Below are 20,613 nucleotides of genomic sequence, written 5' to 3'. Positions count from 1 at the left end.
ACTTCAGGCCAGTTTTACCCATGCAACGTGGGTTTGCAACATTTGTTTCAGAACTTGAAGATGTTTTAATAAGTATTGCATGTTAAAAACCCAGGGCTTCAGTGAACAGATTTCATGGATTTAAGTGGAATAAATGACAATATCAGCTCAACCAGAAAAAAGAAATGTTTTAATGCAAAAGCATCTCTTTTTCATTACATAAGTGAATACTCGTTAACGACAAACATTTCCTGTGTTCTTGGTCACAAAGCTCTGGTGGGCACAAACACCCAGGGAGAAATGAGCAGCAAAGGACAAATTGGTGACATCCACTCTGGAGCTTTGACCACCTTTTCCCTTCAGCTCAATCCTTTGAACCACATTTGTGGTCCCTACCATTTTTGGCTTAAATGTGACCTTGCTCCAGGAAGGGGAAGAAAAGGTGTTAAGAAACAGCTCAACCAGAGTTTCCTGAAATGTGGTTCATTTCCATCTCTTACTGCTAAGAGCCCAATTCTTTTATGCATCTTTCCCAACCAGCTTTAACAACTGCCAGAGCCTGCAGGCCACCACAGTTCCCAATATGGCAACACCACCTGCCTGGAGCCGTAATACTTTGCTTGAGACTGATTGGCCAAGACAACAGACTTGGGCTTTCAAAAGCACATAAATACTTCAGGTGGCAGCTGTTCAACGTCTTTGACTGGATCAAAGAACACGGGTGACACGGCCCCAAAATGGCAGGTCTCAGTCTGGTCACTCTGGTCAGCTTGGTGTCCACTGGTGAGTTGAGATTGCTGTAATGCAGCTGGGCTTGACTGGGTTTAGGCAGAAAATAATGAATTATTGACATTCACTTGAACATAAATAATGCTGAGGTTTTTTCCCTCTAGTTTTATGAGGAATGGTGGTAATATGTACAGTTATGACTATTATAAAATATGGAATTAGGTGTGCATTAAGAGACATATATTGAAGTAGTGGGAGGTTTCAGAAAGAATCATAAAATCATTAAGGTTTGAAAAAACCTCTAAGATCATGAAGTCCAACCATTAACCCAGCACCATTAGAAAGTAAAAATAATTTATTTCACAAACTATTTTTAAACAATTTTATCTATAGCTTTGCTTTCTTTTTGGTTTATATACCTTACAGTAAGACATCAGGGAAAAATGGATCAAGTCTATACAGCAGGTTGTATACTACGGTTTCTGAAATGACAAACTCCTTGGAGCTCATGTCTTTCACTTTAAACACCCCATTTTGTCCCTGAATACTTTCTGTTGCACTGGACTCAGACCATGGCTGAATTTTGCCTGTTTTTCCTCTTTCCATGTGAAGTTTTCACCAAGCAGCTGGATGCACACCCGCCCCAACAGCAGCACCGGCACTGGGCTCAGCTCTGCAGCGGGAACCCCACCAACCGCATCCGCGGCTGCGACCGATACGGCTGCGGGAATTTCGGCGCCGACAGGTAACACGGCTGCCTGGGGCCCTGAGTTAAATGTTCAGGCAGGAGAAAGTACAGTTACACAGAGCTGACACTCAGAATGAGAGAGTACTGCTGTCTGCAGGACCTCTCACTGATTTTTGGGATGTTCCTCGGCAATCTTACAGAAGCACAGTGATGCCACTGCTGACAACGGATGCAGGGGTGAAGGAGCAGGAGTGTTTCATGAATCACAGAGTACAGGAAACAGAAGTATTGCAAGGATTTGTGCCATTTACCCTTGTTGCTTATACTCCAGAAATTTAACCAACACTCAGCAACAGCCGAGTAGATTCAATTACACAAACTAAAAATCTGTCAGCATCACTGTCTTTAAGTAGGGTCCTCATACAACAACAGGTTGTATTTCTCTAAAAAAATGCTTTTATATGTAGAATGCATTTTCTTGTCATCTCCTCTCCCCAGGCTCTAAAAGTGTCCATCTTCATCATGCAGCTTCCCAATTTCTAAGTGAGAAAATGCCAGCCAAGATTCTATTTTACGTGGTATAGATTTTTTTGGGATAAAATGGTACTTTTCTCTAACAGTTTGAAATACCCCATGAACTTAGGAAAATAAAAAAAATGCTTAAATTTGAAATTTCATCCTACTGTGAGGAAGGCCAGAGTAATGTGAACAATTTACAACAACAACAACAAAAAGATGCTTCAAACCTGCTACTTCTGTCCAATTTCATTGCAGGTAAAAAATTTTTGTTAGACAAGCTCCAGCTATCATCCTGTATTAAGTGACCAATTGAAACTTAACATTAACCTTGAGAGATGTCCCTAATTATGTATTTCTGCCTCCAGGCAGAGTAGCAAAGAAAAGCATATGGGTGTGGATGTCATCTGCTCTGACGGAGCCACGGTGTACGCTCCCTTCAGCGGGCAGCTCTCGGGACCCATCCGGTTCTTCCATAATGGAAATGCTATTGATGATGGAGTCCAAATCATGGGAGAAGGCAAGTAATTAACAGCAGGTATGCTGTGAGGTATGCACAAGTAATCACTTCATTTACCTGAGTGAGGTTTCTGTGGTTCTTCAACTCGGGCACAATGCTGATTAATCTTACATCCTCTCTAGTACATTGAAATATTGGAAGACAGCACCAGCAGGATGTAGTCCTTTCCTATGCTTTTCTTGGAGAGGAGGGAAGAAAGGAGTTGAAAAACAGGTGGCAGGAAAATAACAACCCCAAATCAAAAAATAGGAAATGGTAAAAATAAAGCAACGGAAATATATCCTCAGTTTTGCTGAGAGGATGTTTTCCTGGCTCTATTTTCCAACACCCTTTTTTCCTTTTTGCCCTGACAAATATAGTAATTTTGATTTCACCATTGTTGGTACCTTGACTACATTTCTGCTTCATTCTAATACTCTCCAGTAAGAGGCTGGCAGAGAATGCTTCTTGCTCACCCCAGGAGAAGATGCAGCTGATGTTTCCTGACCCTGCTTCCTCTCCTGTCTCTCCCAGGTTACTGTGTGAAGCTCGTCTGCATTCACCCCATCCGGTACCACGGCCAAATCAACAGAGGGCAACGACTGGGGAAAATGCTGCCAATGCAAAAAGTATATCCTGGCATTATTTCTCATATCCACGTTGAGAACTGTGACCACTCTGATCCTACTCATCTGCTAACACCTGGTAAAAACACCCTTAACAACAGAAAACGCAACTCAGAACAAGACTAGATTTGCACTCTAGGACCTGTGATATTCTTTTTGAATTTTTATTTAAAGTATGTTTCTTCTGTGAAATAACCCTAATCTAGAAATATTAGCTTAGGTCTACATTACATTTCCATTTCCTAAAGGATTACAAATTTTATGGAGAAAAATCCAACTAGAAGCATGGGATGTAACGTCAGTATGTTCCTACCTAACTGTAAATTAAACATAGTAGTTGCAAACATGGAAGTGATAAAACAATCTAGAACTTTGATATGCTGTGTTCCTGTGTTTCAAAGCTGTTCCACCATTGCCACAACGGGATGGGCGCTGGGCTGCAGTGTGTGCTGGAAACCCTACCAATGAGATAAGAGGCTGTGACAAGTATGGCTGTGGATACTATGGAGCTCCAAGGTAATATATAATTGGAACACGTGGGGTTTTGTTCTATTTCCACTGAAGTAAGAATTAAACTTTGTTTAGGTCATATAAAAATTACAGCTTTGAAGGCTTAGACATGAGAAACTTTTAGGCTGCCCATGTTGTTCATAACACCTCTCTGTTTGGAGCTTTTTATCAGACTAAGCCATGCCTGACCTGACCTAGTGTTGGGAACACTCATGACTCAAGCAGAGAGTTGGACTTGATGTCCTTCACACAATGAACCTTTCTGTGACTCTATGGTTTTACTACTCTGTGGTCTTTATTTAAAGACCTGGAAGAAAGGCATTTTTCTCCAACAGGTCATCACCTTACATGACATTGCTTCACCTACACCTTTTCAGATCCTTCAGCCGGTTTGCTGAGACTGTTTCTGTCCTAACAGCCCTTTTCCAGATCTCACCATGCGCTGCCTAACCTCTCTCTGCAGCACTGGGCCTGACCAGAGGTTTCTATAAAGATGTGTTTGTTTCCAGACGCAATGGCAAAGGGAAGCACCGGGCAGTGGATGTCATCTGTGCTGACGGGGCCACCGTGTACGCTCCCTTCTCTGGCCAGCTCTCCGGGCCTATTAAATTCTTCCACAATGGAAATGCCATTGATGATGGAGTCCAGATCAGGGGACCAGGTAAATAGCTGTCTTTTAACATTTATTTGCCTTGAGCTCATATAGGATGCATTACCTTGCAGTTAGCCAAGTAGTTTAGCCATGTTTTCTTCCACTTACAGAATTTTTTGCTCCTGCTACAATGCAAATAACTGACTTCTGCAGAATGTTTTCAAGCTTTTCCCTTTCCTACAGCACGAATCCCCACCTTCTCCTTGCCTTCCCTCTTCTACCATGTCAATCACTCCAACCACTATCTAATTTTTATGATCACAGTATTTCTGCTATTTTGTTATTTCCACTATTGCTATCTCAGTGGAAAAGACAAGACAGATATTGTTAATATTTCTGAAATGTAGTACAGAAGAACAAATGCTTCATCAGTCATCTGAGGTATTCCCTCTTGTTTTTTCACCAGAGTTCTGTGTGAAACTACTCTGTATCCATCCCATAAGATACAGTGGTGCAATTTCCAAGGGACAAGTCCTTGGGAAAATGTTGCCGATGCAAAGAGTATTTCCTGGGATCACATCTCATATTCACATTGAGAACTGCGACCGCTCGGATCCTACAAGCAATCTTGAAAGGGGGAAAGGGCAAAGAGATTGAAATGGAAACACAGTAAATTCCAAATAAATCCATCTCAGCATCCAAAACTTGTTTTTCTTCCCATGCACACTTCATACTATCACCTATCAATACTTTGAACCTTACAAAAGCAGTGTCTGTTGGATGGCAACAGAAAACAAAAATACACAAAACAAAAAAAGATTTGAGTTTCTGTTGGAATTTGCATTTACCAGAGCATCAGGAAATTAGCAATGACTAGCTATAAGCTTTCTCAAAGTCTGAAAATCAGCTAAAATGTGAAGTGCTCACTCCCTCCTGTGGCAGAGAAGGTGCATTCCTGTCAGCTTCTTCCCTGAACACCAGCTGGCCTCATTTGTTCAGATAAGGGAGAAGAACAAATACTCTAAAAAAATCAGTTCATCCAAATTCCCAACATTCATCAATGCAGGCCTATTTAACTGGACACTTGCTGACATTCAACAGCCACATTTGATTACCTTAAAGGTCTTTTCCAACCTCAGTGATCTGTGATTCATGGCTTCACAGAAACACTGCCTGTGTGAAAGGGATAATATTCAAAGCAGCCTTTTAAGTTTCCCCCTGAACTGTAACTCTGTCACCAGTGTTTATAAATACACTAACATTGTTCTGTTGGCTAGAGGGAGGACTCCAGGACTTCCCATCAACTCACAAGCTTTGTCCACACTCCATTTTATAGTCTGCATGTCAGGCTTCAGGCACAAAAGTGAAATGACAATGGCTACTTTGCCATTCTGCAGTCTCTCCCAAGGCTTTTCTCATACATTGCTTCTAGCAGGAGAGGACCCCAAGAGGACACAGTGCAACAGATGGATGAGTCTAGTGCATGGATTAAACCACTTTATTACACCTCCATTTGAAGCAAATAACACATATTGAACCAAATACTGTTTGGAAATTTTTCAATTTCGCGTTTAAATTATAGTCCCCTGGATTATGAAAGTGTTCAGCTCACAGGCTCTACTAACCAGTCAGACAGATGCTTCTTAACTGTGCAAGAGGCAATAAAGCATTACTGACTCAGGGGTGCGTTACCTTGAATCCTTGGGCTTCCAGCTGGGAACAAGGTGTCCAAGAAAAGGGTGGTTTAACCCTTTAGCTGTTGTTTTGTGGAAGCGGGGGAGAAACTCACTTATTCTCTGCTGTGAATGCACTGGTTCTGGCTGGGGTATTCATTTGCTTCACAGGAGCTAGAATGGAGCTGTGGATTTGTACTGCAAACAGCACTGGGGATGTTTCTGCTGTAGCTGAGCAGTGCTTACAGAGCCCAGCCCTGCTCTGGGCTGCCCCAGCAGGCAGGAGGCTGAGGGAACACAGCCAGGACAGCGGATCCAAGGGACATTCCATCCTGTGTGACATCAGGCTCAGCATACAGAGCTGGGGAAGGTGGAGGAAGTGGGGTGTTTACGGGTGGTGGAGCCCTACTTTCCTGGACATGGCTGATGGAAGTGGTGAACGGATTCCCTTTTTGGGGGGTGCCTGCCTGTGTGACTATTAAACTCTTTATATCCAGCCAGGAGTTTTCTCACTTTCACCTTCTGATTCTCCACCCTATCCCTCTGGCTGTGAGGGGCTCAGCTGACAGCCAGGGTTAAGCCACGACAGTGACAACCACCACCAGCAAATTCTTGTAGACTTATCATCAATAGGAAGATGCAACAAGAGTGGCACCAAAATAATTACAGCAAAAATTTATATACAATGCATTAAAGTTTACAGTGTGCAAAATGTTAACACAAAAATACATACTCTAATTTACATCAACTCACCATGCCTTTCCCCTTTTAAGAAAATAAATATAATACAATCTGTCTCAAAAAACAATTAATAGCAACAAGTATTAAAACAGTCCTGAATTAAATATTTCAGGATTACCTTCAGCAAGTCTTTCTCTAGAAATCAGGGCTTACACAAAGCTCTAGAAGAAACAGGTGAAATTACTACTGTCCATTTAGTCCTCTAAGTGACAATTTTAAGTGTTATAAATTCTTGATTCCAAATAGAAATGGATCAAAGACAATTGTATTGCATTTGATCTTTCCTTCTTACTAGCTACATTTATGAAGTCTTATTTCTTAGCAAGGAAAGCATGGAACAGCATTCAAACATTAGTCTTTGATTACAAAGACTTGAGTCCAAATCCAAAGCTATTCCTTACTGTCCTGACAGTTTCCAAAGTGCTTTATTATTCACTCCAGCAATCAATCTAGAGCCAAACTTATAATCAGTAATTTTAACAAAATCTTTCTCATCCTTTTAACACATAAGACAAAAACAACATACTGTACAATGCATTCCCTAGTTTTGTAATCTGACAAAATTACTTAAAGTGCAATTTAAAGCTGGAAAATTTTTTCTAAGCATAAGCTTATTAACATTTTATTATACTGCCATGAATTTAAGCTAGATTATATCTGATTAACCCGGGATCATGTATTTTAATATACAGGCTTTTACAATTTAAACATGAATTATTTTAAAAAATAGCTATATAAAACATCATGATAAATGATACTGTACTCAAAGTTCTATCCAGCTTTCCACAGATAGATTTCCTAAAGGAAAATAATTTCTCTTCTGACTAGATCAAAAGAGTAAACAAAGACACAAAAAAACCTTCCAAAAATGCAAACCCACTTTAAAGTAGATGGAATGCTTAAACTGAAGCTCAGAGAAGGCCAAATTCACTGAAGTTTGAAGCACCTGTAAACCACAGACATACTTTCAGAGCTGTTAAGTACACTTAAATCTATTTTCTATTTCAATATATAATTAATATTTTAGAGTGTTTTGCTGTTAGTCTAATAGAGGTTTTCTCAAGGAAGAAAAACTTAAATCTGGAAGTTTTCACATTTGATTTTTAAATGTTTTATTTGCATAGAAAGCAACACTCTGATTCCACCATTTTATCCACAAAGAGATTTTACCACGTCGGCATCATATCAGGAAACCACATTCTTCCGAGGTGTTTGGAGACCTCCAGATGAAGCCGATCTAAGCTGTAATCACTATCTGGAATCAGCACCTCCTCCATGATGGAAAGCTGAGTAAGCCTGCCCCCACACATCTTTACAAATTCAATAAAACCTCTGCAGGTGACTTCGCACTCCCCCAGCCCCATGGCCGTTAAGTTCTTGCAGCGCTCAGCAATCTGGATCAGTTCATCATCCAAAGGTTGAAGTCCATTGGCGCACACGACCAGCTCGATCAGCCTGGGGCAGTTCATGCCAATGCGACCCAGCATTGCCTTGCTCACTGCACGACCAAAGTACAGGTGTGTAACAGGTGTCTCCTCTCTGAAGAAAGCATCAAATTCATCTTCATACAAGAAGAAATACATCACAATGTTGACTTTGGGGGAGTGTTTAACAAGAGCATCCCAGCTTTGCTTTTTAATGGTGTGAAACTGAACTTGACCAGGATTCTCACTCACGACGTCAATGCGAAGGTGCTCGAGATCAACATGTTTTTCACTTGAAAGAGCCAGCAGCAGTTCATCACTTAGTATGTAGTAGTTCAAAGCCAGCTCCTTAAGTCCATGACACTGATCGGCCACACAAAGAATGCCTGAGGAACAAAAAAGTTTACTCTCTAAAATGAAAAGTGAATATAAGCATAGCTGTTCTCTGTAAAGCTGGCTTGAATTTTCATGCTTATATCCAAACCCCATGAATAACCCAAGTTCTAGGTATCCCAAAATTTTAGAGAGTTTTGGCCATTAACACTTTAGGGTAAAAGACACGAGTCACATTCATCTGGGATCTGCGTATCTCCTCTTTGCCACTCCCTATGCACAATTTCCTCAGCTTTGAAGAAGCAACTGAAATTAAGTTAGATTCAGCTGAAGTTGCCACCAGTCCCTTCCCTAATACTCATTCCTTCAACTTTCAACTATTTCAATCACCACCACCCAGTTTAACAGCTACAACCTTCTGTGAATTAAGACCTAAATAATGTTAGTTCTTCCTAATCTGCTGGAATATGAAGTACACAGATTAAGTAATTTTTTGTGGACTCCAGAAAAGAATACAGGAATAGACCAGACCCAGACTCCGTTTCCCCAGCACTAAGGTTTTGGGAGAAAGCAAAATGAGAAGGGACCCTGAAGGCCTCTGAACTTTCAGCAAGGGTGTATTTTGAAGGGAGTGAGTCCTTCACCAACCAATGAGGAAGTCACCAGTCCCAGATCTGGACACACCAGGGCACTCTGGAAGCTGGAAACAGAGTCTAACAGCACAGTTTTCTGAAATTTGTACACACTCGCAGCACCTTGGAAAACAATTGCTGACAACTGTTATGATCTCCTTTATCCCACCAAGCAGTAGCTGATTCATGGATCAGGGGTTCTGTGGTGTTCCCACAGAACACTGGTGAGTGAAGTTTACAAATCTGCACACATTAAGGAGCACCCATTTGGTTACCCTCACATAGTAAAGCAATGAACACCACATCCTTGCACTACTTTTGAAGGCCTCAAGGCCTATCATCAGAGGTAGCAAAGGAGCTGGAGAAAATGAGAAAATATCCCAAGAATTCCAGAAAATGCAGTGAAGTGAGCAGCACCCCCACCTTCCTCGACCCAACTCATCCACTAACAACCACCTCATTCTTCACCTTCCAACACTTCAAACTCAAGACTAAGTCAATAGTGACACTGATACTTTATGACTCCATTTTTCACATACATTCAGTACTCACCAGCAGGTGAAACATGTGGACAGCTGCTCATTTTTAGTAGTTTTAGAGTATCACTGTTGTTAGCAACAAGAACCTTCAAGGAAGGATCATCAAGGGGTGTGTCATCAATCTTGATTGATGATAATGACTTAGAGTTCACAAAAACTACTGTCAGTGCTGATGCAAAATGAGCCTATTTAGAGAAATTGGAGAAGGAAAAAAATTCTTATGAAAAGATAAGCAAAACTTCAGTGCTTTGACCTCACATTCTACATAGGTAAAAAATACAAAAATAAACATTTCCCATGGATCCTGTTTTTCATGTAACAAAGGATTATTTCAATATAAACAGAGGGGATCTTTGTTTAAAAACATGCTGCTGCATGTGACAAAATTAACCTTACACTCATTATTTATCTACTCTGATTTATCATTTCACTGTAATACATTGATAACTACAGGGATAACTGGACACAGTGTTGAGCCTGAAGTATGTGGAGTTTTTCTGCAGAAAAAAAAAGAAAGTCTTTATTTTCCAGAAAGTAATTCCTCTGTTACTTCAAAGTAACCAGAGACTGTTTCATAAACATTACCATCAACTTAAGAACAGAACATTAGGAAATCTAAAGTGATTTAAGAGTGAATTAAAATATGCTAGTTACAGTTTGTAGAACTTTACCTTAGAGACATTCATGAAGCTTGGTTTTGCTGTAGAGATCAAACCCAGTGTCTTGATAGAACAGTTCACCAACTGAGAAAGGATGTCGCAGGCTGCTTCTGCTGACTCAGTGCTACTATCAACCTATAAAAGCAATTTAAAAATAGTGAAGTCATTCTGCAGTATCATTTAGAAAACAGCACCATGGATACTAAAGACTGCAGGCTCCAGATCTACTCAGCGCCCGAATGCAATCATCACAGGCACAAATTGCAACATTGACTGAAAATTTCAAGACCAGAAAGACTTCAGGGAAGTTACTATTAGAAAATCTTCCTGAGTGTCACTGCTGGGTAATTCTAGTCTGAATACATGCCTTAAATCTAAGTCTTGTCTTCAAACAACCTCATGTTACTGCAATACTGTAACAGTACTGGTGCTACAATACACTGTGATATGTATGCATTTTTTTAAACTGCCAATTTTTAGAGCTCAAAAAAGACTTAACAAAGTCCTTGCTCCAGCAAACAAATCCATTTTATCTACATGCATCTTAAATAATGAACGGATTCAAAATTTGTAAGCCTGAAGGGTAACTTTGAACAAATCTCTTATTTTGCCTCACCTTCAACCTCTGTTTTGCACAACATTTCTTTACTCTGCAGAGGTTAGAGTGAAGAAAATGGGATAAAACTGTCTGCACACATGGGAATAAAATGTTGCAGTAGTTGCATTTTGAAACATAAGACTTGCCAGGTACAACCCTTAAGGCAGCTGACACAGAACAGCTGCATCCCTCGTGCTCAGTGACGTGACACTGACCCACAGCTCATCCACAGCTTACCTTGAAGCTGACGTACTGCAGATGGTCAGCGTGCCTCTTGATAATCTGCTGAATGAGATCCGGATGTGTAGACTTTAAATAAGAAGTGGCTGGCTGGCTAAGTTCAAATTCAAATCTCCTCCAGAGATCTGGGATGTGAAAAACTTCATTCCACCTTCGACAAACAGAAGATGCCCTGGCTCGATCCACTAAAGTCAGGAACTGAAAAACACGCAGAATCACGTGGTGTGGAAGGCTGCCCCAGTCCATCGAGGTGCACAGGTCAGATTCCCCAAACCCTGAACCATATAAATTAGTTTTCTGTTTTTTGCTTGTCTGTGATGTTCCAGGAGCTTCAGTTCCAGCCACCACCTTCTGCCCAGCTCTCTTCATGGTGGAAGTTTCAGAATGTAACAATCCAATGTATTCAAACTGCACAGGTTCCTGAAAGGTGTCACGTACAACAGGTCTCTAGAAAAACACAGAACATCAGGGGAGGAAGGGAGAAAGGCCAGTGGAAACACGGTATGCAATAACCAGTTAAAAAATTTTAAATACAGCATGTTATTATGAAAAGAAGTATATCCATATGTCAATATCCAGTGCACAGATGTTGTCAAGGACCTTCTCCCTCACTACCTTTTATTTTGTACAATTTGGATTGAATCTGGAGAACTTGGACTTGTTAATTTACCAGGTACAGTTTCATGTAGTAGTATTTCATAGTACATAAAGAATTTTGTAGGGATCAAGAAGTATTTAACAGCAATTTAACTTAGAAGTAGAAAATTGATTAAATTTAAATTCAGTTGAGAAACTATGGAATCTATTCATGATCTCTAAAAAAGGTTTATCAACTAAAAAATCTAATTCATAAACTCCTTTTTGAAACACAGATAAAGCTGGAACATTCAGAAGAGTCAGACTGAAAAGTTTTGCCCACCTTCCTCAGTTTGTTTTTTTCCAAATAAAAGCCAAACAGAGGAAAGTGTCAGTACAACCAACAGTAAAAAACCTCAGAGGTCACTTTTCAAAGCAGGGCAAAGTAACTGAGTTCACATGCTGTTTTTCAGCAGGAAAAGGACAGTGACCTTGGAAATGAGCAAACTGCACAGATCTACTTCAGCAAGGGACGTCTGCCTCACGAGCCAGAGCTCAGAAAAGCAGCATAAGAAAAAAGCTCTGCTGTCACAGGCTGAAGCAGTGCAACCTAGCCAAGTCCATTCTAGACTGAATTCTATTGTTCAGTCAATTTTCAATAACTGGCTTTGCCACTTCATTTTAGTAGAAGTTGAGGCCCCTTCTCAAATATCCCACTAACCAGATGTTCATCCAGACCTTCTCTCTTCCCAGCCTGTGTGAAGTATTTTCAAAGCAAACATGCATTTTTCGAGAAAGAGCATATATCTATTTTTACTGAACAAACTTCCATGGCAACCCCCACAGCTTGCTTTTTCTGGATTGAAAACTTTCCATAGTATCTTCATTATGGGGGGGGAGTGGGAAAGGCAGAAAAAAAACCCCCCACAAATCTGCGTATTGCAAAAACAGCTTCCAAAATACATACTATCCTATCAAAAATTAAAAATTTACCTGGCATTTTCCCCAACCTATAAAACCTGATCTGTTTGGCTCATGAGTGTCTGATAAACTTCATTTTTATGAAAAGAAAACATGTATTCTTTGAGAAGCTGGAAAGAAAAATGTAGCCAGTTTATTAAGGGCTTTTCATACGACCAGTTTCACTACTGCTTGACTTCCTAACAAATTATCTCAATCACCAAAGAATTTATTTTAGCAGTTGTTATACATATTCACACAGTCTATTTAAATTTACATTAGTGATTGGAATCAGCAATATTTATAAGCCAGCAACACTCTTTAAATTATATTAAATAATAGTTTTTCTTCTCTGAGTAGACACATGGCTTATACTAACAGTGTCACTATTGCAATGAAGATGCAGGCTCAGCATGAATAAACATTTTGCTATTAGACCATCAAAATATCATATACACAACCATGTTTTATGACTTTAGATTACTTTAAGTCCCACAACAAATGGGCGCTCCAAACCATTAAGTGTGGATGTAGTAATTAACCATTACAAAACTCTCTCTTACAGTTGATCACAGCATTGCTACATTTAGCTTTGAGTCAAATATACCTGTTGCTTGTTTTTCTTCCTCCCTACCTGAAAAGAATTACAGACTTGGCTGTTTACTAAAACAGAAGTCTGAACAAAAAAATGAAATTGAACACATGCTACTGTTTGAGAAGCTTGTCCTTGCTATTGCTACCCTCATGCAGATCTGCAACATCTTGGTTAAAGATAGGTTTCTGATAAAAATGGAAATTTCTCCTATCTTACTTGAAACTTACTTGAACTTCATGGGTGCTGATTTGGCTCCCACAAGGAAGCTCTGACATCTGAGAGCAACCAGAAAGGGCATTTCCCTAAACCACAAGTCAAGCTACGGACCAGAAGCAGCACTCCAGATGCAGGAAGAGATGCAGCAAGGTGTTGCTGATATACACAGCATCTATGCTCTGCCTGCTGGAATTTGGCCAGAACTTGTTCTTGTTGCTACAGCCTTTAGAAACTGCTGTCTCCAGAATTTCTTTGTTTAGTATTCCACACTACAGTCGTTTCTATCTAACAAAATGAGTTCCTATTATTCAGTGTGGGATGCAAAGCCAGAAAAAGGTTCGACTGGTAATGCATTGTAACATTTTTAACAAACATGAAGCCCCAATATTTACTGCAAAAATAAGAATCCTTATTTTATTCTGAATCCTTATGAATAGTATATAATTTAAAGCATAACTGAAGCTGGCTAAATGACAGTCCCATGTGATATAACCCCAGCAGCATTCAAATGACAGGTTTACACACACACAAACACAACCCTACCTCCAAAGAATGTGGAGGATCCTGTCAAGTTACCAGCACCTTTCTGGTATCTGAACATCCATCCCACTGTTGAGTCATCCTGTATGTGTGCATGGATTCCTTAACCAGAAGGCAGGGATGGGTCCCAGAAGATGAACCGACCTGTGAAGCCACCAATCAAAGAAAAACTGTTCTGCAGTGTCTGGGAAACCCACAGACAGGACTAACATCAATTCTGGAACAAAGACTGAGACAACAGAACCCACTGCTCTGAGGGCAGATGTGGAAGCAGAGCAATGTAACAAGCACATTCGTTTTACCAAACATTATCTGAAAAATACCATTTAACTAAGGGGAAGGTGCAATTGTTGGCAAAAAATAGCTTTTGCATTATCTACAGTTTTAGTCACATAAGCACTCTTGCAACACAGATACAGCTCTGAATTCTTGAGTATTACCCAAAGAACAAACCTTGATAACAAATGGGGCTTTTTTCAGCCTACCCTCTACCAAAACCATGTGAGTCAAAAGTTATACTTAAAGACAGGACCTCTGATACTTTGACATTTAAAGACTTGACTTTCAAATTTACTCACTTTTATTCCAAAAGTATGCTTATTGCACCATGATAACCTTGACAGTAAACAAACAATTGTGGCTAATTACACTCTATCTGGAAAAAAATATATTAATAATGTACAAATATCCTCACACATACTAATGAAAAAACTATCCTGTGTCTTAGTATAACAGAGTATTTTGGTGCACTACAAGAAAACAGACCCAAACCTCCCATATATCCAGTTACCAATTTTACATTATCTGAAGATGCTTTAATGGAATGCTACAAGAACAGTAACATCCACCTCACTAAATCATGACAGCTTTTAGAAACAGAAGGTATTTACCAGGTATTGTGTTCAACCAGTAATATCATCTTTAGAAACCTTCCGATGCTGAACTTCTCTATTTTTCTTTAAGAATGGGACAAGACTTTATATTCTCCCAGGTCCTATCATCTTTACAAAAGCTACCCAATTAATATCAACTTTACTGATTCCAAGCTTAACAAAGGTGTAGTATACATTACTTATGAATACATGAGAAGCAGCCCCCATCTTCCACACAAAATCAAACTCAAGTACTGCAATCTGTGCAAGTAATGCTGCTGCTCAGTTCACACACCAGAAAATTTAGAGCTGGGTAGTCATGCTTGTCTATAAAGAGAAAGCTGATATTCATCAGCAACTCTGTGGGTGACACCTGAAGAAATGTCATTTATGGTGGCATTGTATTGCAAAGTCTACAAGCATTACGTGTTCTCTCTCCTGTGAAGTGAGCAGAGTCTGTACAGCACATAGAATTCATTTTCATAAGTACTGTTAGTGTCTAACAAATAAAAGGTTTATAATGCCACACATAAACAGCATGCTTAAATAACATAACTGAGAGCACAAAACACAGATGCAATTTCAAGATTCAACAGGGAAGTGTTTTAAGTTTAAAAAACAGATATTTTGAAGCAACTTTCTTACCTAAAGAATTCTTCCAAGTTACAATAGGCAACAAATGAGTGAACTGAGGCAGCTGCAGCCATGGGGCACTCACATGCATCTGTCTGCTTTCCCCTCCTGTCCAGATAAAATGCCACAAAAACCTGCATTAGTTTTGGAAAAAAAAAGATTTCATATTACATCCAATGCAAAAATGATGGGGAAATACATTGATAGATTTTATAGATTTTCTTGTTTTTGTAAAGGAGCTTGAGGGGATCATCTCAAAACAAGGTAGTTTATCCCACAATGCAAATATTATCACTGAAAGAAACATGAGGTCATATTAAGTATAAAAGTGATGGGAAACAAATGCTGCAACTGCATTTACATTTCTTGGTCAACAGTACAATGGAAACAGCAAGTTATTCAGTATATGCATTATCATTATCACTACTAGTGAATCTTGGTAAACAACACTGTAGCTATGGAAGTAATCTAAGAGTGATGAAAAACAGAGAAGAAAACCCACCCAATGTTTTTTCCTGCCTGCTTCCCTTCTGTGGCAAGGCTGTCTAATGGCCTGGGGAAGGGTGTGATGAACACAGAGGCCACAGGGCTCAGCCTCCCAGCACAAACGTGCACAGCCCTCGCCAGCACCTGCCAGGCCTGGCCGCAGTCACACGGCAGGAGCTGCTCCCGACGACAACAAAGCACCAGCCCGCAGCCACCTCCCTGTTTATGAGCTCCAGGTGACAGCCCGGGCCACCTGGGAACGTGCATCACAAGGCACTGCAGCAAGGGGTTCAGATTAAACGTCTCTTGCCTCCCTCCACAGTAGTTTAATATCACGTTACAGGTGAGTTTGTGTTTCAGAGTTTTCCATCACATGTAATCATTGAAAGCTTTACCCCCAGGAACATCACAAAAAAAAATTATAAAAACACAACAAAACCCTGAAATCTTTGCTGTGATAATCTTGTGTTGTTTATATTGCTTTTACATATCCCATCTTGGGGGTGGGGGATGAGTACCCTTCCACCTGCCCTGAGCTCAGGATTTCAGTATTCTTCCCAGCATTCCTCATGTGGCCACAGGCAAAAGTAATTACTAACAGTAACCTGACATCTGAAAACCAAGGAAAGGACAGTAATATCCTTTTATATTAATAATTGTATCAAACATAGGTAGTCAATAAAGACTATCTATAATGCTCAGCAGGTTTCTGAATTTCACAGAGATGGGACTGGTTACCTGTAACAGCCAAATAACCAAGAACACCCCTGAGGAAGAGAGCTTCTCTTGAACAGACCTGTCCCAAGACTCCTCCGAAGAGAAGGAAGCTCATACTTTTACACTGCAGGTAAGAACTAGCAGATAATAGATTTTAGATAATACGTTAAAAAAAAAAGTTCCTGGAAGTGACTGTTAGCAATAAAAACATGATCAGGTGTACATCTAATGTACATCTGAGTGTCTAAGGCCAAAAGTACCATCCAAAGCAATGTAAATCTTAGCTCATGTAAGCAGAAATGTATATAATAATATATTATAGTTATCAGAGATGCAATCAAATACTGTTGTTATGCAAACAACAGTAAATTGTTATCTAAGGTAGTTATCCAAATGATTATCAAAGATAAACAGCAGCAACACAGTCATTGAAGGGAAACACTTTGATAACTGCTGAGGTTCACCAAATCTATTAAAATCCTCATTTGTATAAGGAAAGTATCAAAAATTGGTGCACGGCCCCCATACAGCTCTACCTGTGATCCAGTATTTTGACAGCTGCATGTTATCCTACTCAAACTACCTCAAATACACTAAAGCCAACAGGATTCTGAAAAAATCAAGTTAATTAACTGTTTCTGCAACTTATCTTGCCAACAGAGCTGGTTAAATTAAGATAAAATTAAGACATTAAAACCACTCCTGTGGCATGGGGGCTTGGTGGGGGATTTGAAAAGTGGTCAGCAGTAGCTCTGGTAAACAAGCCTTCACTGGCTGTTCACTACTTCCCAAGCTACAACATCAGTTCAAAGCAAAGGTTTATTACTGTAACCAAACGTATCACAGATTCAAGCCACAAAGAAGTAACTGCTTCCTCTGACTTCTAGATTTCCCTTCCAGTTCTTAACCCTGGGACTCAACAGGAATTAACAAAACACCATAAAATCAGGTTTCTAGTAGAAACAGTAGCAACCAAACATAAATGCAGAAAAAAAATGATTCCTTGAAAAATAAAAACCCTTCCAAATAACCAAGCTTGGAAGCATTCTGGGATAAAGCAGGCATCTTTATAATTAAGCTTTAACTTTCTAACACCTGGAAATCAATGTTTACGGACCTGCCTTACATGGCTGAAATACTGGTCCCATTAATCAGTGTCTTTAAAGAAATGGCATTTCAGTGACAGCACCCGAGGACACCCCCTCAGAGCCTGTCTGGGGAACAGGAGCAGCACAGGGCAGGCAGCCCTGGAAAATTGCTATCACCACAAATTCAACCACTGAGTATGGTGCAAAACATAAGTAAAAAACACATTTGAAGCCTAATTCTCAGAAGATCTAGTCCTTCAGGATGATGAGCTCAGAGATTAAGCTTTTTCTTCATCTAGGGCATATCAGACTTTTAATGGCTGGTGTTTTTGCTTCTGAAGAGGATTATTTAGGTTTTTTAATCAGTCCTTATTTTTCTCAAAACTGATTCTCTGACTCAAGGGATTTACCACATTTTTAGCATGTTTATAACAAACCCTCAGAGTTCTAAAAATAACCACATTCAGCTGAACATCTTAATGCTTACATTAATTTTAACTGAAGAAATACAAATGCATTGCCACATTTAGTACCATTTGGGTGGTGAAATTTAGATATTGGGTTTCTACAGATGCATTATTTTTAGAAAGAAGCCATCTCCCCCCTCGCCCAACGCCCAAGCCCCCTCGCTTTACTCAATGCCACATCTGAAGCCGCACAGCTCTGCAGAAAAGCTCTCTTGAGGGTTCACCTACACACCCACGGCAGGAATGAAAAACAATCGTTACTTCCATAGGTTATCTTGAAACCTTCCTACCCGACTTTAACCAGACACTGCAGCTCTTTACGAGGGAAAATCAGCTGGCAGGCACCGCGCTGCCGCAGCTCGGGGAGAGCTCCGGGGATGGCACAAACAAAACCCAGGGTGCCGCACAGCGAGCCCCTCCCGAGGCTGGGCGCTCAGGGAGAATTTAAGACTGTCACTCCGTCAGTCAATCTGTCAGTCAGTCTGTCTGTCAGTCAGTCAGTGCGTGCGTCAGTCTCCGCACCCCGGGCCGCCCCCGCGGCCTGGCCTGTCCTCCCCCCTCCCCCGGCCGCCGCGCAGGGGCCGGTCCCCGCGGCCGCGCCGCCGCTCACCGCCGCCGGTGCGCGGCTCCCTCGCAGCGTGAGGCCGGGCGGAGGCGCGGAGCAGCGGCAGAGCAGGGCCAGCAGAGCGGGGCCAGCACCGCGCTCAGCCCGCCGCGCCCGGGACACGCCGAGGGCGGAGCCGCCGCCCGCCGCCCCAGCGCAGGCGCCGCGCGAGGCCGCGGGCGGCGGGCACGTGACGGCGGCGCCATTTCGCGGCGGCCGCCCTGGGCCCGCGGGTAAAATGGGGGGGCTGAGGGGCGGCAGCGCCCACAGCACCCACAGCGCCCACAGCACCGACTGCCCCCACAGCACCGACTGCCCCCACAGCACCGACTGCCCCCACAGCACCGACAGCTCCCACAGCGCCCACAGCACCGACTGCCCCCACAGCCCCGCAGGGACGGGCTCCGCTCCTGGCCCTCGCCCGCAGAGCAGGCGGCGCTTGGTTCCCCCTCACTAAGCCTCCACCTCAGAATCACACAATCATTTACGTTGGAAAAGACCTCTGTGATCATCGAGTCCAGCCTGTGACCGAGCACCAACACGTCAAACAGACCGTGACACTGATAGGGGGATGTGTGCTCGCGGCTTTCCGAGCCATTCCGTGGGTGAGGGCGTCTGTTTCTAACAGGGGTATGGGTGTCAGCATCTTCGAAATAGGTCCTAGTGTTTCTACCCACTTCAAGCCACAAGTTTGTTATGGAACCCAGACAGTTTGACTCCTGAAACAGACAAATGCACAAGCCCGAGTTTCTGAACTTTGGGGTAAAATTACAACTTCAAGGGGGAGAATGGGATATGGGGTAGGCGGCTAGGAAGACTGTACCTTCCTACTGCCCCAGCTGATGGGGAAAGGAAGAGGACAACATCTGGCCAGGAGTTTAGGACAAAAGGAGGCTGTGCCCTCTGAAAGCTCTAGAGACCCCATGGGCATGTGCCCCAGGGACTCTCCCCCTTTATTGGGCTCTTCTGTCTCCTTCCGGGACACTGGCTTTTCCTAGTGTGATTTTTGGTATAGCACTGAGTGTCACGTCTAGCTTTTCCTTTAACACCACCAGGAATGGTGATTCCACCACCTCCCTGGGCAGCCCATTCCAATGTCTGATGGCATTTTTTTGGGAAGGAATTCTTCCTAATGCCCAGCCTAAACCTCCTCTGGTCCAGCTTCTGGCCATGTCTTCTTGTCCTATTGCTGGTTGCCTGGTCACTGACTCCCACCTGCCTGCATCCTCCTGTCAGGGTCTTGTAGAGAGCAAGAAGGTCCCCCTTGAGTGCCCTTATCCCCAGGCTGAGTCCCACAGCTGCCTCAGCTGCTCCTCCCCAGACCTGTGCTCCAGACCCTGCCCCAGCCCTGTTGCCATTCTCTGGACCCATTCCAGTCCTCCAGTGTTTATGAAATGAAGGCTCCAGAGCTGGACACAGCCCTGGAGGTGTGGTCCACCAGTGCCAAGCACAGGAGTCAATCCCTTCCCTGGTCCCAATGACCATGCTGTTGCTGATACAGACCAGGTCACATTGTCCTTCTTGGCCACCAGGGCACACACTGGTTCACATTCATTTCCTGACACATGTATTTTCCATCATTTCCTGACACAAAGTGCCTGTAGGCCCTCATCGTCCTTGAGCTAGGGCAGCCCTGGCCTTGGAAACTGCCCCAGGAGCCTCTTCCAGGGGCTGTTCCCTCCAGGCAGAGCCATCCCCTGCCCTTCCCATGGGAGCTAGGCGTTGAATCACAGACTCAAAGAAGGGTGGTGTACAAGCAGCTATTACTGATTTTCTAGCAATCTTTCAGCCAAAAAGGGCCCTATCCTGAACAGCCAAAGTTTCCCTGCTTGCTATGTGTATCCTCTCTGGGACCTCTCCAAAGCACCTCACTGAGAGAGA

At 42.1% G+C, this 20,613-nt stretch overlaps 2 protein-coding genes across 4 annotated transcripts; one reads left to right on the top strand and one right to left on the bottom strand.

Annotated features, from left to right (window-relative positions):
- Nucleotides 1-674: 674 nt before the first annotated feature.
- On the top strand, nt 675-5,819 carry LECT2 (leukocyte cell derived chemotaxin 2). 2 transcript variants are annotated; one of them, XM_085591289.1, is made up of 7 exons: nt 675-762; nt 1,321-1,453; nt 2,281-2,432; nt 2,946-3,116; nt 3,439-3,553; nt 4,057-4,208; nt 5,575-5,819. In XM_085591289.1, exons 1-7 carry the CDS (start codon nt 717-719, stop codon nt 5,673-5,675), a joined length of 870 nt encoding a protein of 289 aa, XP_085447415.1. In that variant the 5' UTR covers nt 675-716; the 3' UTR covers nt 5,676-5,819. The 2 variants fall into 2 exon arrangements, with proteins under 2 accessions (XP_085447415.1, XP_077642883.1); XM_077786757.2 differs by lacking the exon at nt 5,575-5,819 and adding an exon at nt 4,606-4,843.
- Nucleotides 5,624-18,848, bottom strand: FBXL21P (F-box and leucine rich repeat protein 21). Of its 2 annotated transcripts, none has more exons than XM_021549471.3 (7): nt 18,739-18,848; nt 15,383-15,504; nt 13,869-14,009; nt 10,976-11,425; nt 10,153-10,275; nt 9,495-9,666; nt 5,624-8,363 (listed from the first exon to the last, which is right to left on the bottom strand). In XM_021549471.3, the coding sequence occupies exons 4-7, from the start codon at nt 11,345-11,347 to the stop codon at nt 7,720-7,722; spliced, it is 1,311 nt and encodes a 436-aa protein (XP_021405146.1). In that variant the 5' UTR covers nt 11,348-11,425; nt 13,869-14,009; nt 15,383-15,504; nt 18,739-18,848; the 3' UTR covers nt 5,624-7,719. The 2 variants fall into 2 exon arrangements, with proteins under 2 accessions (XP_021405146.1, XP_021405147.1); XM_021549472.3 differs by having other exon boundaries at nt 15,383-15,478.
- Nucleotides 18,849-20,613: the final 1,765 nt, after the last annotated feature.

Source organism: Lonchura striata, chromosome 13 (assembly GCF_050655825.1).
Source record: "Lonchura striata isolate lonStrDom1 chromosome 13, ASM5065582v1, whole genome shotgun sequence".
NCBI classification, from domain to species: Eukaryota; Metazoa; Chordata; class Aves; order Passeriformes; family Estrildidae; genus Lonchura; species Lonchura striata.
This window is presented reverse-complemented; position numbering and strand designations above follow the sequence as displayed.

Coding starts and splice junctions, on each gene's coding strand:
- FBXL21P (XM_021549471.3), bottom strand. CDS start 11,347: ATGAAGAGAGCTGGGCAGAAGGTGGTGGCTGGAACTGAAGCTCCTGGA. Junction 9,667..10,152: donor GCTTCATGAATGTCTCTAAG/GTAAAGTTCTAC, acceptor TTCTCTAAATAG/GCTCATTTTGCATCAGCACT. Junction 8,364..9,494: donor TCCACATGTTTCACCTGCTG/GTGAGTACTGAA, acceptor TTTGTTCCTCAG/GCATTCTTTGTGTGGCCGAT.
- LECT2 (XM_077786757.2), top strand. CDS start 717: ATGGCAGGTCTCAGTCTGGTCACTCTGGTCAGCTTGGTGTCCACTG. Junction 1,454..2,280: donor GGGAATTTCGGCGCCGACAG/GTAACACGGCTG, acceptor TTCTGCCTCCAG/GCAGAGTAGCAAAGAAAAGC. Junction 3,117..3,438: donor TACTCATCTGCTAACACCTG/GTAAAAACACCC, acceptor TGTGTTTCAAAG/CTGTTCCACCATTGCCACAA.